Below are 21756 nucleotides of genomic sequence, written 5' to 3'. Positions count from 1 at the left end.
CTGCTTATAAGGGCTATATTGCTGTACATCAGAAATGCACTGCACTGAAGCTTGTTTTCTGTCCTTTATATACTAAAGGTACTGCTTTGTTTGGCTACAGATCAGAAAAATACAACAGTGAAGGTGGTCTGTACTTTCTGGTTTTGTGTTGCACAGCAGAAATGCACATCATTGAGTCTGGTGACATCTCTGCTCATAATGGTTATATTGCTGCACATCAGACATACACAAGATTGAGGTCTGTCTGTGGGGCTTTGTGTCCTGTTTTACTGCCTTGTTGGTTACTTATCAGAAAGGCAGCAGTGAAGTCTGATGGTCCTGATTTGAGTGGCGTTGTGCTGATTCAGACAGTGCTATTAACAGCAATGGCTGCCGAGTTTAACCACTTTCAGACCGGACCATTTTGCTGGTAAATGACCAGAGGTCTTTTTACACTTTGGCACTGCGCTGCTTTAACTGGTAATTGCGCGGTCATGCAATGTTGTACCCAAACAAAATTTGCGTCCTTTTCTTCCCACAAATAGAGCTTTCTTTTGATGGTATTTGATTGCCTCTGCGATTTTTATTTTTTGCGATATAAACGTAAAAAGACCGCAAATTTTGAAAAAAAATGATATTTTCTACTTTTTGTTATTAGAAAAATCCAATAAACTCAATTTTAGTCATACATTTAGGCCAAAATGTATTCAGCCACATGTCTTTGGTAAAAAAAAAGTCAATAATTGTATATTTATTGGTTTGCGCAAAAGTTGTCACATCTACAAACTAAGGTACGTTTTCTGGAATTTACGCAGCTTTTAGTTTACGACTGCCTATCTCATTTCTTGAGGTGCTAAAATGACAGGGCAGTACAAAACCCCCCCAAATGACCCCATTTTGGAAAGTAGACCCCCTAAGGAAATTGATAAGAGGCATGTTGAGCCCATTGAATATTTTATTTTTTTGCCTCAAGCGATTGAATAATGACAAAAAAAAAATTTTTTTTTTTTTTTTACACAAAGTTGTCACTAAATGATATATTGCTCACACATGCTATGGGCGTATGTGAAATGACACCCCAAAATAAATTCTGCTGCTTCTCCTGAGTACGGGGATACCACATATGTGGGACTTTTTGGGAGCCTAGCCGCGTACAGGGCCCCGAAAACCAAGCACCGCCTTCAGGCTTTCTAAGGGCGTAAATTTTTGATTTCACGCCTCACTACCTATTACAGTTTTGAAGGCCATAAAATGCCAAGATGGCACAAAACCCCCACAAATGACCCCATTTTAGAAAGTAGACACCCCAAGCTATTTGCTGAGAGGCATGTTGAGTCCATGGAATATTTTATATTTTGCCACAAGTTGCGGGAAAATTACAAACTTTTTTTTTTTTTTTTTTTTTTTCACAAAGTTGTCACTAAATGATATATTGCTCATGCATGCCATGGGCATATGTGAAATGACACCCCAAAATAAATTCTGCTGCTTCTCCTGAGTACGGGGATACCACATATGTGGGACTTTTTGGGAGCCTAGCCGCGTACGGGGCCCCGAAAACCAAGCACCGCCTTCAGGCTTTCTAAGGGCGTAATTTTTTGAGTTCACTTCTCACTACCTATTACAGTTTTGAAGGCCATAAAATGCCAAGATGGCACAAAACCCCCACAAATGACCCCATTTTAGAAAGTAGACACCCCAAGCTATTTGCTGAGAGGCATGTTGAGTCCATGGAATATTTTATATTTTGCCACAAGTTGCGGGAAAATTACAAACTTTTTTTTTTTTTCACAAAGTTGTCACTAAATGATATATTGCTCACGCATGCCATGGGCATATGTGAAATGACACCCCAAAATAAATTCTGCTGCTTCTCCTGAGTACGGGGATACCACATATGTGGGACTTTTTGGGAGCCTAGCCGCGTACGGGGCCCCAAAAACCAAGCACCGCCTTCAGGCTTTCTAAGGGCGTTACAGTTTTGAAGGCCATAAAATGCCAAGATGGCACAAACCCCCCCCCCCCAAATGACCCCATTTTAGAAAGTAGACACCCCTAAATTTAGGGGTACACTAGTGAGACTAGGTAATAAATGGCGGGTGCCCTGAAACTATAAAAAAATAACTAACCAACCAGCGTCACCTGTAACAGTTATATGGTGATCACTGGTGAAAGGGTTAACTAGGGGGCAATCAGGGGGCTTTATGCGGTAGTATATGGGGGTCCCTGGCGCTATAAAAAGCTGCGGCGAACCTAAATACCTACCTGCCTAACTAGCGTCACCTGTGACACTAATACAGCGATCAGAAAAACGATCGCTTATTAGGCTGGGTTCACACTGGAGCGATGCGGGAACGCCACGAATGCGCGGCGGGTTCCCGCATCGCATGCCTCCCGGCGGCAGTTCACACTGCCCTATGCGAACTGCTGGGAGTGTCAGTGAAATGTTAATGACACCCCCAGATCAGTTCGCATATCGCAGTGCGATCTGCAAACTTGGATCGCATGGTGTGAACACCCATGCGATCCGATTCTGCTGCGGACCAAAAAAAGGGTCCCGTGCGAGTTTGCGGCGGGTGCGGCGGGTGCGACACGAATTCAGCCATACTATCTGTATAGCTGAACTCGAATCGCACAGAGATCGGATGTGATTTGCACTGCAGTGCGGTGCGAATCACATCCGTTCTCATAAACCGCTGCAATGTGAACCCAGCCTTAGTGACACTGGCGACGGGGGGTGATCACGGGGTTAAACCTTTATTGGGGGGGTTAGGGGGGTACCTTAGAACTAAAGGGGGCTAACCCTAACTGCCCTAACAGTTATTAGTCACAAATGACACCTGCCGGGTGATCAGGGGGTTAAACCTTTATTAGGTAATAAATGGCGGGTGCCCTGAAACTATAAAAAAATAACTAACCAACCAGCGTCACCTGTAACAGTTATATGGTGATCACTGGTGAAAGGGTTAACTAGGGGGCAATCAGGGGGCTTTATGCGGTAGTATATGGGGGTCCCTAGCGCTATAAAAAGCTGCGGCGAACCTAAATACCTACCTGCCTAACTAGCGTCACCTGTGACACTAATACGGCGATCAGAAAAATGATCGCTTATTAGGCTGGGTTCACACTGGAGCGATGCGGAAACGCCGCGAATCCGCGGCGGGTTCCCGCATCGCATGCCTCCCGGCGGCAGTTCACACTGCCCTATGCGAACTGCTGGGAGTGTCAGTGAAATGTTACTGACACCCCCAGATCAGTTCGCATATCGCAGTGCGATCTGCAAACTCGGATCGCATGGTGTGAACACCCATGCGATCCGATTCTGCTGCGGGCCAAAAAAAGGGTCCCGTGCGAATTTGCGGCGGGTGCGGCGGGTGTGGCGGGTGCGGCGAATGGCTGAACTCGAATCGCACAGAGATCGGATGTGATTTGCACTGCAGTGCGGTGCGAATCACATTCGTTCTCATAAACCGCTGCAATGTGAACCCAGCCTTAGTGACACTGGCGACGGGGGGTGATCACGGGGTTAAACCTTTATTGGGGGGGTTAGGGGGGTACATTAGAACTAAAGGGGGCTAACCCTAACTGCCCTAACAGTTATTACAGTCACAAATGACACCAATGCAAAAAAAAAAAAAAAAAAAAAAAAAAATGACATTGGTGTCACTGTGACTGGGGGGGCAGGGGTAATTGGGGGGGTGATCGGGGGGTAAAGGGGGGGTGTGAGTGTGCCTGGCATGTTCTACTGTGTGTGGGATGTGTTGGTGCAACTCACTGATCCGCTCTCCTCCGTGTCGGAACGAAAAATACCGACACGGAGGAGAGAATACATCACTTCCTCTCCTGTGTTTACATTACAGGAGAGGAAGTGATGTCACCGGGGATTTCCATTCGTCGGGAGCGATCGCGAGGGGGTGGCCATGAATGAATGGCCGTCCCCTCGTCCGGGATCGCTCCCGAACGAAAACCGACCGCCGCAGGCACCGGGCGGGGGCCCGATCGGGCCCCCGACCCGCGGGAGGCAAATCACGTACATGTACGTGCTTATGCCTGCCCGTGCCATTCTGCCGACGTACATCGGCGTGAGGCGGTCGGCAAGTGGTTAAACATGCGATTTGACATGTTGAGTCGCATGACAAATCATTTCAATATGGATGTGCTATTTCTATTCATAGTGTTTTATTGTTGCACATCAGATTTATACAGCATTAAGGTCTGTGAGGTTTTGTGTCCTGTATTACTGCCTTATCAGAAAGGCAGCAGTGAAAATTGATGGTTCGAATTTGTTGGGCTACATAGTAGAAATACAAATTGAACCCCTGCCAGGTGTAGTACATATACTGCCTTTGGTAATCCATGTAGCACCACAAAGTGGGGTTGTGCTGATTTTAGCCATGCGATTTGACATGTTGAGTCGCAAGGCCAAATCGCTTCAATATGGATGTGCTATCTCTATTCAGAATTGTTATATTGTTGCACATCAGACATATACAAGATTGAAGGTTGTCTGTCCTTTTTATGTCTTGCATATACTGCCTTATTGGCTGCATATCAGAAAGGACACAGCAGTGAAGGTTGCTTGTCTTTTTCTGATTTTGTTTTTGCTGCTCAGCTGAGACACATTGAGGATGGTGGCCTCTCTGCTCAGTATTGGCATATTACTACACATCAGACATACACAAAGATTGAATGTTTGTGTCCTGTATGTCCTATATTTACTGCCTTATCGTTTGTATATCAGGCTAAGCAGTGTTTCTCATGGATCTACCTTTCTGCATCTTAGGGATACACAGCAGGGGTTTGTTGGCTGCAATCCTCCAGGGAGTCACAGCATTGGGGACCCCTTACTTGTTCGACCTTAAAATTGCTATTTGTTTTTTTCCCTGGGACCTGTGTAATCTTGAGGTCTGTGGATCCAGGAATCAGGGACTGCTGGTGTCGCACAGAAACAAATGGTACCCATTGGAAGCCATAGTATATGACTTCTCATGCGTCTTGCAGTCCCAAGTCGCAGGTTGGGTCGCACGGGTGTGGGAACCCTAAACTTATCTGTCCCTTCTGATTGAGGTTTTGCTACACAGCAGGAATACTCATCATGACGTTATTGTTTTATTTTGCAGCAGACCAGAAAGATTGCAGCTGTAAAGGCTGTCTGTCTTTTTCCTCAGTGTCTGCTTTTATGTTGTTGCACAGCAGAAATACTCAAGATTGAAGCTTGTTGGTGCTTTCTGTTTCAGAAAAACACAATGCTGCAGGTTGCTTGTGTCCTTTCTCAGTGTTGGTTCTATCTGAACTACACTACAGAAGTGCATGACAGAAAGGATTGTCTTGTGTTCCATATTTTTCCCTGTGGCATAGCAAAAATGCACAACATGGGAGTTGGTGTTCATATTAATCTTATAACTGTGGTGGTTTGTCAGAAATACACAACATGGAAGTTTGGGTCTTTCTGTCTTTATAGCCTTGTTTTGCTGTACATAGGTAAAGCACAACAGTAAAGGGGGTTCCTGTCCTTTCCGTATTTATATATCAGTTATGACCTAGCTAGCTGCACTAAAGAAATACGCAGCATTTAGGGTTTGCTTGAGTCTTAATGTTTTTACGTCTTGGCAGCACATCAGAAAACCAGACTATGAGGACTGTTTGTCTACGTTGAGGTTCAGATTTGGGTCTCTTCCCATATTTGATATATTGGTTTAGCTAGTCACACTCAGGCACACAACATTGTTGTCTATGCTTGTGTCCTTTCTGTCTAAATCTATTGTGCCGTGCCCACAATCTATGATCATTTTATTTGTGATATTAATAATGCATGTATCACCTTTTTGTATTTCAGCCTTCTTTTCCATGGAGGGGCCAGGAGTTCGGGCTGCAGCTGCCACATGTCAGAAAACCTTGACCACTTGCATTCAGGGATGCCAGAACCATTTCCTAGGGTTGAAGCCCTGTAGGGTTATGGGACACTGGAGGAAGGGGATAATGAATCGCCCTGTTTAGTAAGAACTTGGAGAGTTCTGTTCAGAGGAGTATTAGGGCCTGAGGATGAAGTATAAAGATGTATACCCGATCGAATAGGTTTTGGCTCGGTGCATGGCCTTCATTTTGCCCTTTTAGCAAAACTAGACATAGCAATATGGGTAGTCTACTCCTGCTAGGGACTTTAAACTCCTGAAGAAGGCTCTCAGGCGTAAGGACATAGATTGGGCGTGCCTTAAACCCAGGGTTCAAGCTTCTGTTAATCTATTTCCCTTAAGTAGGCTTCCCTTTAGTCTTTTGCTGACATAAAGATAAAAAGGAAGCAGTTTTATTTCCCTCAACAGGATAGTGTTAAGACAGGCCCTCTTATTGATTAATGTAGTGTCCTTGTCTTACACAGGTCTCTTATTTATCTTTTTAGTGGTTCTAAGTAGCACCTACAGGCATAATAGGCCATGGTTGTTAGATGTGTGAGATAGGCAACATTGCTAACCTACAAGTTTAACATGTTTTCTGATTCCATTTTTAAGAGCCCATTTCACCTAGATACTGCATCTGAAGCGGAAAAGGCAGGAACATCTGTGGAGCAGACCTGCAGATCAGCCGCATGATCCAGCTAACATGCCTTCATCAAGCATATGAGCGTATGGAGTGGAGGTAAAGCTCACTGCAGAGCCAAGGTTCGCCAAGAGGGTTTTGCAGTGGCCCCACCCTAAGGTAGGCCTGAGGTACTTGTTTATCCTCTCAGGTGTGCCGTCCTGGAAGATGACTTGAGAAAAGTACCAGTTACTTACCGGTAACTGTCTTTCTGGGAAATCTTCCAGGACGGCAGGCCTACTTCCCGCCCGTTGGAGGAGGGAAAATTCTAGAACACTAGAAGGTGAGTACCTATGAGGAATGATTTCCCTTGTGAACCTGGTTCAGGAGTTACTTCTCTACAAACTGAGGATCAAGGGGAAGGGTGGGGACTTAAAACAGCTGTCGATTGATTGTGTTTCCTGTAGGGAGGAGCCTCTCATCTCTCAGGTGTGCCGTCCTGGAAGATTTCCCAGAAAGACAGTTACCGGTAAGTAACTGGTACTTTTTTGCGAACCAGCACTGTGTCACTTTTACTGACAATTGTGCGACGCTGTACCCAAACAAAATTGAGGTCCCTTTTTTCCCCACAAATGAAGCTTTCTTTTGGTGTTATTTGATCACCTCTGCAGTTTTTTTATTTTTTTAAGCTATGAACAAAAAAAAATGAAAAAATCATTTTTTATATTCTGCTATAATACATATACAAAAACAATATATATAAAAAAATATTTATTCATCAGTTTAGGCCAATACATATTTTTGGTGAAAAAAATCACTATACGCGTATATTGATTGGTTTGCGCAAAAGTTATAGCGTCTACAAAATAGGGAAAAGATTTAGGGACTTCTTACTGTTGTGTTTTTTTTATTTTATTTTTATTTATTTTTTACTAGTAATGGCGGGGATCAGCAATTCTTTTAGAGGGATTGCAGTGGATAAATCTGACCCTAAGTGACACTTTTTGGTGATCAGTGCTATTTAAATGGCACTGGCAGGGAATAGGTTAACACTAGGGGTGATCAAAGGGTTAAGTGTTCCCTAGAGAGGTGCTTTCTGGGAGTAGAGAAAGATCGCTGTTCCTGATCACTAGGAACAGCTGATCTCTCACCTGTTTACATAGGCAGATCCCTGTTCTGCTTTTCCTTAGCGTGATTGCGGGAGGCCGACATAGGGCACTCAAGAAGGGGAGGGGGGGGGGGGCGGGTGCACCGAAGAGGGATCTCCGAGAAGAGGAGAATCTGGGCTGCTCTGTGCAAGACCATTACACAGAGGAGTTAAGTATAGTATGTTTGTTTTTTATTTTTAGCAAAAAAAAAGACTTCGGTATCATTTTAATTCCAAGCCCCTACCCTAACAAAAAAAAATGTAAGATAATGGAAAAGCTGAAATGCCTAGCAACAAATGATGCAACATATAGTTTTCTCTATTGGCTACTAATAAAACAAAAATGGCAAAGCTCAAAAATGCTGTATAAAAGCGTGTAATTTCCAAAAAAAGCCAGAAAAATGCTGAGACGCTACGCTCGGGTATGAATGCATTCTAATAGAGCTCAATGGTAGCGTGCCTAAAAAGAAGAGATGTTAACTGGGACTTCACATCTAAAGTTGGCCATACACTGTACCATCTGATTGTGTGTGTGTGTGTGTATAGGTAGGTCTTAAGGAGATTTGCAGTAGTATATGGTCAGCCTTAAAGTGGCCATACACGCCTCAATACTTGATTTATTTTCCAGTCTCTCTTCTGGTAAGAATTGGTCTATAGACGACAACCTAGTTTATCGATATGCCACACCTTTTTTATTAAGGCTATATGATATGATAGTTTCTTTTTGGGGTTTTATTTGAGATGTGGAAAGAGAGATCATACAAGTACTTATAAGTAAAACATTTAAATAATGACAGATAACGGATGTGTCAAGAATACATAACTAAAGATGCCTTTTAGCCACAGAGTCCCCCCTCTTTGCAGTGTGGCACAGATGATCAAAACCAGACATGTGCGTTAAAGCAGCCCTGGGACGGAATTCACTACTACAAAATTTGGTGGTGGTATATACAGGACTAGTGAGTAGCATTTGGCCACAAGCAACATAACCTTCTAAGGCTTCATACACACTACAGCTCCTAAACTTTTAGCTTTTTATTTTTTATTTTATTTTTATTTTTTGCTAAAGCTCCTAAACTCCACTCCATAAAAGTCTGAGTCCATGTACACACAGGCGTTTAGGAGCTACTGCGGTTAGAGGAGGTTTAACCTCTCTCCAGAACAAGACAGAATTATGTTCAGAAACATTTTGATCACCAACTGCATATCGGTGGCCCAATTTTTGCCACGTGCTATTTAACCCTCAGCCAATGGCCAGAGTAGTCTGTGTACATGAAGCCTAAGGAAGATCGCACACTCCTGACATTCTTTTGGTATGAATTCAGTTAAGGTAATGGAGTGGGTCCCACATCCTGCAGACTTGATTTCTGTAGATATATTCTCTCTAGTCATGCTGGGTCCTCTTCAGTGCTGAACATCTGGCACTGCAGGGGTAAACTGGTTGAAAAGCCTAATAATGTTTACCTTAATGCAGGGAATGCATTAAAGTAAAATATTTTTAGGCATCAGTCTGCCCCTTATGGTTACCTGAGCCCTCACTCAATGTAGCACTGTGCTCGTCTATAGTGGCTCTCTTCTCTCACAGGCTTTGTGGAGGCAGCAGGAACCATTGGCTCCCTCTGCTGTCAGTCAAATACTGTGACTGGTGGAGAGGGCAGCTAGTTGTGCCGTGTGTGTCTTTGGACGTAGGAAGCACAGCTTGGGAGCATGCCTATGGGTGTGCCCTCATAGCAAGCCACTTGCTATGGGGGCACACCAAGAAGAGGAGTGCTCGTTATTATTTTTTTAATATGTTCTGGTTGTGTATTTACAATCGGCCACAGATCGATCACACCGCAGATTGTGTGATCTATTGTGAATGGCAATACTGGTCACCAGAACACACCTTGCTGGCAGAGTCCAGCGATGTCAATCACAGATCTGTCACCATTCTAAGCAGCATCATCCGATGGCAAACAAAAACTTTATAGGAACATTATCCAATGTTTAAAATGTTGAATGACAATTCATCAACATGGTAACTTTTGACCCCTTTCACACTGGGGCGTCAGCAGCAATGCGCCACTAGTTTTAGCGGCACTTTACCGCTGTTCTAGTGGTGCTTTTCGGCTGCTAGCGGGGTGCTTTTAACCTCCGCTAGCGGCTGAATAAAGGGTTATTGGCGCCCGTGTTGCGGCACTCCCCAAGAGATTTGCAGGCGATTTGGCAGTGCTGCCCATTAATTTCAATGGACGGTTGGGGTGGAGGAGCGGTGTATACATAATTCAGGCTTTCACACTGGGTTGGCTTGAAAGGCACTTTTCAGGGGCTTTACAGGCTCTATTTTTAGCACAAATTTGCCTGAAAAGCCCCCCAGTGTGAAAGGGGTCTTCTATCCTACGAGGCCCTGGTTTAATTTTACAATATTTGTAGTGTTTACACAATTTTCCTCTACACCATACATATGAGTTCTACCTTCTGCTGGTAAGACTGCCAGCTTCACTTGAATGAGAATTATTTGAATAATACTGTAAGTGTTGATGTTTATAATGTTAGCATTAGAATTCAATGTGCATTGCAGAGTAGAATTCCGTTAAAATATCTTTACCAATGGCCTTGTTTTTTTCCTCCAGCTGAACTTTTGGTCGCTGAAGCAGTTGCTCTGGTACACAGCATTCCTAACTGGATAGTTGTGGATAAGCTAATCATGTCTACAAAATCACCTGATCAGAAACACATTTTTGGAAAAGGGAACTTCCAGACTCTTACAGGTAATATGTTGAAAATGTTGTTTACACTTATGCTTTTTGCAGTATATTTGGATCCAGTAGGTTATGGAACTAAAGAAAATACTTTAAAAATAGACCAGCTCCTGAAGGTAAGACATCACCAGTAACCTTGAGACGTATTGCCTTATAGGCGCTTGATTTAATTTTTTATTTTTTCTATGACAGGTCAGGTATTGTTGCTCAACCCATTACGCTCTAGGGTAGTGGCTGATGGAATGCGTGAAGTCATGCAGTACACCAGGCTGTAAACGCTAGAAGACTGTGGCGGTGATAGTGTTATTTATCTGCATATCATATTTATATGTAGCTTTAAAGTATGACCTAAGTTCTTGGTCATACTTCTTATGTGGCTCACAGGAGCGTACTTAGTTTTGCACTCCTTTGACCTAAAATGGGCTAAATAAAGCCCATTATCTGCTGATGTCACAGAGCCAGTCCAGGCACTGTTGGGATTTATCTGGATTCCTGACCGGCAGTGGTCTCCGCTCGCGCCTCAGTCAGCTGCTCTGGCCCCCTCAGCAACCCAGCGCTGGAGGGGCGGAGCAGGTGTCTGATAGTCACCGCTCTGAGTGATCAGCAATCATGTGATCACTTGGTTCTCTGTTTTAGATCTGTCAGGGGACAGCTGCAGCATTGGAACGCTGCTGCCAACACCTAGGTAGGTGAGTGTGTGTGGGGGGGTTCTTCCATGCTCCTCCTCTTAACTTTTTGAGGGAAGGGACAAAGTTGCTGGGTTTCCAATGGAAAATTACTAATTGTTTTTATTTTGGCTGCCTTTAGTCACTGCCTTGGCTGCAGAATCACGTGAAGGAACAAAGGAGGGGTTGATTGCATAAAATCTTTCTGTAGTCTCCTACACAAAGATGCACAGACCAATTCATTTTTTATTTTTTATCCCTTGTTTAATGGTACTTAACTGCTGTCATTGGTTAAGTGTGTAGTATAATAACTTTCCTGTTAAAGCTCAACTCCAGGAAATCGGTAACATTGATACAACTGCAGACATACTATGAGTTAAGTCCAAGGAGGTGCATGCCACGTCCTGGACTTATCTCTGTTGTTTACATCTGACAAGTTTTTTGTGCTCCAGAAAGATAGCTTTCTGAGCTCCAGCACTGGATGCTCTTGTCTCAGCTGCTTTACATGTAGTGTTGATGCAGCTGCTATCCCCGCCCAGTCACAGAAGCCTTTGTATTATATGAACTCATTCACAAAATACAAAGGCTTCTGTATATGGGCAGCAGCCGGGAGGGGCAGGCAATAGCTGCTGTGTGCTTTTCTCCTTTCTCAGCCCCAAGTGACTTTGCTGGAGTGCAATAAACCTGTCAGATATAGAGATAAATACAGGAGGTGGCATGCACCTCATTAGACTTAACTCATAGTATGCCTGCTGAATTCCTGGAAACTGACTTTAATGATCAAATTTGTAACCTCAGTTTCTTTTTTTTTTTTTTTTAGAAAAGATTAAAGGAATTCCTCAGATCACTGCAGTTTTTTTGAACGTTGAAAGACTATCTTCTTTAAGTGAGGTAAAGCTGCAATATATGAATTTCTTAAAAAATGCTAATTACATCATTCAAACTACATTCATGCATTAACAGCTATTAAGTCATATAACGGTCTAAAATAGTTTCAATAGATGAGAAAATGAGTTGGGCAGATCTATATTTTTCTTCCTTTGGGAGAGATGAAGTCTAAAACCTTTGGGTTATACTGCTGCTTACAAAAGGATTGGAAAGCGGGAGACTGTAGGCCAGCCCAGGATATCACCCTTATTACCAGCATGCCTCAGTTTTTTTTTTTTTTTTTGCTAGTGTCCTAAGACAGTGGTTCTCAACCTCAGTCCTCAAGTATCCTTAATGGGCCATGTTTTTTGAACTTCCCTTAAATAAAATAGCTCTTATCAATACCATGTCATTGATATTGATTTTAAGCAGCTGTGCAAAGTAAAGGAAAACCTGAAAACATGGCCTGTTGTGGGTACTTGAGGACAGTTTGAGAACCACTGTCCTAGGAGAATGAACATCACTTTTTAGCTTTTATTTATGGAAAGGTTAGCTTTTGATTTTTTTTTTTTTTTTTTTTTTTCTCTAGCTACATTTCAAGATTCATCTACATAAAACTGTTGCTGGTTTTATCCAATGACTGGCAGCTATCTGGTGCAATAATAAATAGCCTGGCATTTAGGCTGTACTACAACCTGATATAGCTGGATTGGATGATTGAATGTGAGCCTGGAAGTGACCATGCCCTGGGCTCCAAGTGGGCACTTTTTAGACTATGTACCGGTTAAGTTAGCTGTGGAGCACTTTCATGGTCTGGTGCCACTGTTTTTTTTATTTTTTTTCCCCTCCGTTTGCCCTGCCTCTGAAGACTTACTGGTGAGTAGGTGATTTTGGTCAGGCACCAGAAGCTCATATTTATTCATCACTGGGTGCCATTATTCCCCGTTTCTCCAATTATCTTTCCCCCAGTCATCTTCCAGGACAGCCCCTGAGAGATGGAGCTCCTCCCACTGGACAGGAAACACATTGCCCATAGCTCTTTAAAAGGCGGTCCTTAGGCACCTGATCAGTTTTTTTGTGTTTCCTCAGTGTGGAGGAGACACGTTGCCTGGTCTTTCAAGGGGAAATGGGGCTGGAGAGCTCCATCACTCAAGCTCTGTCTAAGCCAAGAGTTCCCCTCACCTTTTTTTTTCTTTCAGAGGCCATGGGTTCCCTCCACAGAGTTATGGAGTCCCCACCCCTCTCTCTCTGGGCCCGATGAGTGAGAAGGCATTGATGGGTGAGCGGCCTCGGTGTTGGGAAGGCTCGGCTTCCTCGCTGCATGACACTGCGAATCCCAGAAAATGCTGGAAGTCAGCCTTTGGTTTGGGCATACAGCCTCTAAGCTTTGCCTATGCAGCATTCTTTTTCAAGCAAATTTCTCTTCAGCTCTCAGCTGAAGCCTTAGATCATATGGCCGTTAGGAAGAAGACCTTCCCGGTTAGGAAGAAGTCCTTTCCCAAAAAAGTTGTCCCTATAGGGGACAAACCAGAGATCAGGACAAGGGTAAACAAAAAAAAACACTGGTCCGGCCAGAAGAGGAGGCTAAGGACAAATGTGCTCTTTAACCCCCCCCCCTGGCCAAAATTCCTTCCATAGTGGCAAAAACTAACCTCCAACAGTTTCGTCAGGGGACTAATCAAAAGCTGTTATGCCTTGGTGTTCAGCAAAAGGTCTCCCGTCAGAGTACTAATTACCCAGTTATCCAAGGACTTCATAGACAGGTGCATCCAATCATTCATGAGAAAGGGTATTTAAGGTGGCCAATTGTAAGTTGTTCTTTGACTCTCCTGAAGAGTGGCAACACGGGAGCCTCAAAACAACTCTAAGATGACCTGAAAACAAAGTTTGTTCTACATTATGGTTTAGGGGAAGGCTACAAAAAGTTATCCCAAAGATATAAGCGGTCAGTGTCCACTGTGCAGAACATATTTCAGCAAGACTGCTCAAAATCTACTTGGGCATTTGTGCAGAGGAACAAGTACAATGTTCCGGAATGGCCATCCCAGACCTGAATATCATTGAATATCTGTGGGGTGATTTGAAGCGGGCTGTCCATGCTCAACAAACATCAAACCTAACTGAACTGGAGAAGTTTTGTAAGGAGGAATGGTCCAAAATACATTCATCCAGAATCCAGTCACTCATTACAGGTGTTTAGAGGCTGTTATTTCTGCTAAAGGAGGTTCTACTAAATATTGATGTGATTTTTTCTGTTGGGGTGCCCAAATTTATGCACCTGTCTAATTTAGTTTTGATGCATATTGCGCATTTTCTGTTAATCCAATAAACCTCATTTCACTACTGAAATGTTAGTGTGTCCTTCAGTTATTTGATAGATTAAAATGAAATTGCTAATCCAAACACCCAAATATTTATAAATGACAATCATGGGTTCCTAATCTTTTGCATACAACTGTATTTAAAGAGGAAGTAAACCCTGATGAGTTTACTTCCTCTTTCATTCCCTGCAAAGGTAAAGCATAATGGACTACTATGCATCGCATAGTAGTCCATTATGTGTCACTTACCTGACACAGGAGCCAGCGAAGTCGCCTCTGTCCCCTGTAGTCCAGCGCATACATCTTTTCGTGGGTCTCGCTGCTCCTCCACTGTCATTCAGCGAAGCCGCGATGACGTCACTCCCGCGCATGCGCACGGGAGCCGCCACTCGCGGCATATCGCCGTTGACCGCAGCGCGCTCAGTGCACCTGTGCGCCGCTGTCTATGGCGCATGCGCCGTAGACAGCGGTGCCTGTCTTTCGGCAAATATCTCCTAAACCGTGTAGGTTTAGGAGATATTTCTTAGACCTACAGGTAAGCCTTAATCTAGGCTTACCTGTAGGTCAAAGTTGGTTGTAAGGGTTTACAACCACTTTAATTCCAAGGATCCTGGAAAATCCGTTCATTCAGAACGTGATGACGTTCGTTCGTTACGACGGAACTAAGTTGAAGCTAATGGCCAATAGCTTTGGTCTCATAATATGATCTGAGCATGCGTGGCACTTTGTCCGATCAGAATTCTCTACAATCGGAAAAAGTCAGATCGTATTTTTTTTGTTGGAAAATTTGAGATCTGGAGGAAGTTTAACCTCTGGTTAACAGAAAAGGGCAAAAAAAAGTACAACTCTCCAATTCTAGAATTCTTGCAAGAAGGCAATAAGGGCCTTTCCTTAAGCATAATTTAGGGTACAGATTGCAGACCCATCAGTCTACATGCAGCATTCCCTACAACAGGATCCCCTTATAAGCAGATTCTGTAAGGCAGTTTCAAGACTACGACCGGTGCCTTGTCATAAGATTCCAACATGGGATTTCTCATGGGATGTGTTAAAAGCAGTCATTGGGGGAGTCCTTTGAGCCATTATCAAAGGCCTCTTTTAAGACTGATTACCTTCAAAACAGTTTTCTCATCGCAATGATGTCTTCACAGGTTCAGAACTACAGGCTTTGTCAGTCAGAGAGCCCTTCCTACAGATATTGGAGGATAGGGTCATTCTCAAGACTGACAAGCATTTATTCCCAAGGTCGCTTCTACCTTTCATAGGATATCAGATATAGTTCTACCCTCCTTCTGTAATAAACCATCTAATAGTAAGGAGTAGCAGCTACATTTGCTGGATGTTAGAAGATGTCTTATATGCTATTTGGATGCTACAAAAAGCTTTAGGATGTCAGAGACCCTGTTTATCCTCTTCTCAGGAAATCAAAAAGGTAGCCTCTAAACAATAGCTAGGTTGATAAAAGATGGCCATCTCAGAGGGGTACAAGACTTTAAACTTGGACTCTCTCACAGAGGTTGAATGCACATGCTCTACAAGAGCATTAGCCACATCCTGGGCGGAAAGAGCTGGCACTACCCCAAAGCAAATGTGTGAGGCTGCCACGTGGTCAAGCATGTCTATGTACTGGAGTTAGACTCACCGGTAACTCCATTGCATTGAATGAATGAGTCCTTCCCATTAGTCATGCTTTGAGGTCACTGTGTGGCCGAGGCGATCTGGTGAGCGCATTTTGTTGTCACTTCGGGTGAAGCACTTTAACCACTTCCCACCCGGCCAATGCACATATACGGCGGGTGGGAGCCGTCTTCTTCTGATAGGACGTTCAGGAACGGGATCACGCGCGCGTGCGTGCCCGCGCGGCAGCGCAATCCCGATGTGCTCGTGTCACCCGGACACGGCGCATCTCAGATCGGCAGGAGGGCTCTGTGATTGGCCCTCCTGATCACATGACGGCCGTGATTGGACATCATGTGATGTAAACAAACAGCCGGTTGCTAGGCAATCGGCTCCTCCTCTCCTCACACAGAAGTCATTGCTGAGGAGAGACGAGCAGATCGCTGCAGCCGGCTGGTGATCAGTGAGTATGAGCTGTTTTTTACAGCTTTTTACTCACTGATCACCAGTCTAGTGTAAACACACCACACAGTATAAACACAATGTCCCCACAACACACATGTCCCCACAACACACATGTCCCCACAACACACATGTCCCCACAACACACATGTCCCCACAACACACATGTCCCCACAACACACATGTCCCCACAACACACATGTCCCCACAACACACATGTCCCCACAACACACATGTCCCCACAACACACATGTCCCCACAACACACATGTCCCCCACATATGTCCCACTAAAATCACATGTCCCAATGATTATCTGCACACATATGTACGTGATCACCTGCACACATCTGTACTTGATCATTTGCGTACATATGTCTGTGATCACACAAACCAATTATTATACACTTAACGGAATTTTTTTTACCAAAAACATGTAGCAGAATACATTTTGGCTTAAATTTATGACAAAATTTGATTTTATTGGATTTCTTTTAAAATAGAAAAAAGAAAATATTGTTTTTTTTCCAAATTTCTACTTTTTATGCGCTTATATCGCAAAAAAAAAAAAAACGGAGTCGTGAATAAATACCACCAAAATAAAGCTCTATTTGTGCGAACAAAATGATAAAAATTTCATTTGGGTACAGTGTAGCATGACCGCGCAATTGTCACTGAAAGCACTAGAGCGATGAAAGCTGAAAATTGGGCTGGGAAGGAAGGGGGCGAAAGTGCCCTTTATTGAAGTGGTTAAGCAAGTTTATTGAAGCACATATGCACTTTATTTTTCACGGTGTTGGAGCATACACAAGAAGATTTGTCTATATAATACTTTTTTTTTTTTTTTTTTTTTTTGGTAATTTAACACATCTTTCATATATCTGTTTCACAAATAGCTTCCATTTATGAATGATTTTCAGTACTATGGGTGAGGAAATTGCTTCTTTCTGCTCTTTTAGGTTTGGTATTACTGATCTAGGGCCCTCCACTTGAAAGTCCTCACCTCCACCTAAAACCTGAGAATGAGCAATTTGAGGTTGATCCCTGACATGTTGTGGCTCAGCCAGGCTCAGAGTTAAAGTGGATGCAGCCTCAGATGATACAGGAATGAAACAAATCCTCCTACTTTCCTACAAATTTTACATGTATACCTGCTGTATTTAGCTTTATATACTGTTTGTTTAGAAAGTGCACGTCCTGTTAGAAATTTATTTTCCTGATTCACCTGTGGGTGTGGATTCTTGCCATACACAGGGAGACGGCTGATTGGAGGGAAGGCAAACACCCCCCACTCCACATAGGCAGAGACTTGCAGATCTGTGCTGTGAATAGACCAGCTCTCTGATAATCTATAGCACCCACCCTGACAAAATTCAGACTGGTTTTATCACAGTTGACAGAAATTTGTCAGAAGTTTTCATGCTGATAGAAGAACGGAGCAGGAGAAAGCCAGGGGACTTGGGCTTTGAAGAGAGATAGAAAAACGCTGCAGAGATGTGCCCAGCTCAAATTTCATGCATAGAGATTACATCCACTTTAAGAGAAGGATGTTCATGATCAGATCCTCCTTCTTGGAGTGGAGTTGTTCAGGGGAGGAGAAAAAAAGATGTGTGTGGAGTTGGGGCAGCCCGATTTTGTATTTATTTATTTATTGTTTTTTGTTTTTTCTCAGTTTGACAGAGAAATTGCTAAAAGCTGTTTTATAATTCTAAACTGATTGTGGACGTTTACACTAGCCCATTCAGTGTAAAATTCCCTACCTCAACAGTTTTACATCCCGAATCTGCTGGGAGAACGGCTGAAAAACCATTACCCTGACAGAGATGGTCACACATTTATATGATGATACACTAAATATATAGATACCTAACATAGGGCGGCACAGTGGTGTAGTGGTTAGCACTCGCACCTAGCAGTAAGAAGGGTCGCTGGTTTCGAATCCCAACCACGACACTACCTGCCTGGAGTTTGCATGTTCTCCCTGTGCCTGCGTGGATTTCCTCTGGGTACTCCGGTTTCCTCCCACACTCAAAAGTCATGCAGGTAGGTTAATTGGCTTCTGTCCAAAATTGACCCTAGTATATGAATAGGGACCAATGTGAGTGTGCAATGTACAGGGATAGGGACAATTGTAGACACTCAGGTTGAACTGGATGGACTGGTGTCTTCAACCTTACTATGTAACTATGTCACGCTTTAAAATTGTGGAATGGAACCAAACTTCGGTACTTAATGACCAGAAGGATTTGCCCCCTTAATGACCAGGCCTTTTTTATTCTTAATTATTTTTTTTTGCAATACGGCACTGCGTTGCTTCAACTGACAGTTGCGTGGTTGTGCGACGCTGTACCCAGACAAAATTGACTTTCTCTTACATATACTGACTGACACAGCTCCTTTACTTAGACCATCGGGTTGTTGTGCCACCTTCAGGAGAGGACTAGGCAGAACATATTAACATGTACAAAAAAGAAAAAACAGAAATTTCTAGTTCCACCCAAGGGGCGGTCCCTTCAGTAACAACTCCCCAGCCTGCTTCCTGCAGCCTCAGTTGCTTTTTTCTGCCTAGTGAAGACGAAGGACCAGGTCTGGTCTAGATTTTTTTCTGGAGAAGTTTGCCTTTTTGCGCAAGATAAGATCCTGTGATCTGCTGGGTGACACCCTGGATACCCTTATCCTTGTAGCCTCCCCAGCCTGGCCAGCGAGCATGTGCAGACCAGAGCTCCGTGCCGGGTCAGCCAAGACATGCCCCTCAGGCTCCAGGGGCAGCCGGTGAGCGAAATGCTCCGGGGCACACACATGACCGGGCTACTGATGTCTGCGTCAGTGTGCTGGGCCAGTAGCCACCCCATACTGTTCGGAGAGTGGGTCTGTGGCATGTCCCCAGCTAGCCTGGACTGGTAAGTACAGCTCTCCCTGCCTCGGTGGGGCTGAGCAGCTGGGCATTCCCTGGGAGGTCGATTTGGGGGTCCCTCTCTTCTATCCCTGTCCCTATATCCCCCCCCCCCCTGGGGGGGATGCTGCATGGGCTGCTGAGCAGTGTGTGTGCGCACATAGACAGGGGCCCCTGGGGGAGCTCTCACCTTGGGTTAGGGGCAGTGCTGGGTAGCTGTGCCCTGGGTGTCTGTCTCTCCCCTGGGTGTCTGGAGGTCTGTTTCTGCTGATCGCTGTAGCGCTGTCTGCCGCCATTTTCTCTCCCTGTGTTTCACTGTCCCTCTTTGTATACAGTGCTTTGGCAGCCATGTTTGGTGTGACCAGGGAGAAGCATGGTCGGGAACCATTTTTCTGTAGTTCAGCAGCCATTTTCCCTGTGATTGTCCTTTATATTGGAAGCTTGGCGGCTATTTTGTTGTAGCCTAGCACCATTTTCATGCCCAGCGCTGATCCCTGAGGCTCAGAACAGCACGGTTTCTTCCCGCTGACACAGGCACACCTAGCTGGACGGCACAGAACTCGGTCAGGGTGGTGAGTCCTGCTGTGGGGGCCCCTTAGCCTGCAGCAATTAGGAGGGTGGGACCATTCGCTGTCCCCAACAGGTGGCAGACAAGGTAGGGTCAGCATGGCTTCAGAAATTGGTATTTCTTCCCCCGAACTCCAGGCAATTGCAACCGGTTCGCCTGCAGACAGTACAGTGCCTCTGGACGCTTTGTCGGCGGTCCTTAACACGTTCGTTGCCAAGATAGAGACGACACGTGGGCGCAAGGTGGTAAAAAGCGGACCCCGAACCCCCCCCCCGTCCTCCAGGGAGAGCTTTGACGCAGGCTCGGGCCCCGTTGAGGCTGGTGACCCCTAATCCGTTTCAGATGACGCTGACCAGGACTGATCGGACAGTGAGGAGGAGTCCCCGCCCGGATCCACGTGCGACATAGCGCTAGTTGGAGCACTTATCACAGCTGTGCATGATACCCTGAAGATTCAGGACACATCAGATTCCTCTGCTGAGGTAGCGGTCCCTTTTGGCTCCCGTAAGCCAGCCCGTACACTTAAGGTGTTTCCGTATCTGACTTATTTCGATAAGTTCATACAAGGAATGGGGTAGACCGCAACGGACATTTTCAGTCCCAAAATGTGGCGGTGCATTACCCCTTTGAGGAGAGCCTTCTCAAGAAATGGTCGGCTCCTCCGGTCGTGGACACCCCAGTATCCAGGTTAAACAAAGTAACCACGATCCCGGTAGAGGGGAATCCTGCCTTTTAAGGACCCCGCGGACAGGAAGGCCGAGGCAGTGGCCCATTCCTTGTTTACGGTTATGGGGTCGGCACTTGTGTCAGACACTTACTGAGTAGGCAAAACGTTTGCACCGCGAATTGGGGGAGCAACAGGCTTACCCTGTCTGCGTGGAACTAGCAGACCAGTTGATGCAAGGCCTTAAGTATGTTTGTGTCGCGACCCTTGATACCCTCCCTCTGTTATCCAGGGCTTCAGTGTCAGCAGTGGTGCTGAGGCGCCTGATTTGGCTAAAATGCTGGTGGGCTGACCAGGTATCTAAAAAAAATAAATAAATAAATAAATAAATTAAAAAAAAAAAAAAAGCCCTGACGGATATACCCTTCCTTGGTGAGCGGCTCTTTGAAGCCTCGTTGGATGACATCTTTAAGAATGTCACAGGTGGGAAGAGTACCTTATTCCCACAGGCCAGGATGGCTAAGGAGCCACGCCATAAGCAAGGGCCCTCATTTCCGCTCAAAAACTGCTTTTTTGTCCATCCGGTGCTTCGGCTAAACATCCCCAGGACAACCTCCTGAAGGACAAAAGCGTCCTTGGAACCACAAGCCTGTGAGCAAGAGTGCTACCGCATGAAGGTTTGCCCCTGCCCATCTCATGGGTGGGGCAGTCACCTTCGGGAGTTTGCAGCCCGATGGGCCTCTCGGCTGTCTGACCAATGGGTCTGCGAACTGATTTCCTCTGGCTACAAGATAGAGTTCCTCTCCTGGCCACCAAACAGATTCTTCCCTTCCAGCACACCCTTGCTCCCGACTCGCTGAGAGGCCCTCATGGGGGCGGTAAGGGACCTGCTAAATCCCGGGGTGATAGTACCTGTTCCGGAGTCGGAAAGGTTCCAGGGGTTCTACTCCAATCTGTTTGTAGTCCCTAAGAAGGAAGCAGTATGTCCAATCTTAGACCTGAAAGCCCTCAATTGCTTTTTAAAAGTACAGAGGTTCAGAATGGAATCTGTTCGCTCAGTAGTTGCTGCACTCTATCAAGGGGACTCCCTGGTGTTTCTGGACATCCAGGATGCGTACCTGCACATACCCATATGCCTTGGGCATCAGAGGTTTCTGTGATTTGCAGTTGGGGATGACCACTACCAGTTTGTGGCTCTCCCTTTTTGGTTTGGCATCAGCCCCCCCGAGTCTTTACCAAGGTATTGGCTCCAGTTTTGGCATTGCTGCGACAGCGCGGGTTCACAATTGTAGGTTACCTAGACTATCTGCTCCTGAGATCA

At 44.9% G+C, this 21756-nt stretch overlaps 1 protein-coding gene across 2 annotated transcripts in view; it reads left to right on the top strand.

Annotated features, from left to right (window-relative positions):
* Positions 1–21756, top strand: part of GTPBP6 (GTP binding protein 6) — a 79674-nt gene that overhangs the window by 4248 nt on the left and 53670 nt on the right. For both annotated transcript variants that reach the window (XM_077482808.1, XM_077482806.1), the window contains exons 2-3: positions 10252–10389; positions 11866–11936. In XM_077482808.1, the coding sequence (XP_077338934.1) occupies positions 10252–10389; positions 11866–11936 (209 nt within the window). The remainder of the gene's footprint in view (positions 1–10251; positions 10390–11865; positions 11937–21756) is intronic.

This window comes from Lithobates pipiens, unplaced genomic scaffold (assembly GCF_037356315.1).
Source record: "Lithobates pipiens isolate NorthernLeopardFrog02 unplaced genomic scaffold, aLitPip1_a1.2 Scaffold_16, whole genome shotgun sequence".
Lineage (NCBI taxonomy): Eukaryota > Metazoa > Chordata > Amphibia > Anura > Ranidae > Lithobates > Lithobates pipiens.
The sequence above is the reverse complement of the archived record's forward strand: the minus strand, read 5'-3'. Positions and strand labels throughout refer to the sequence as shown.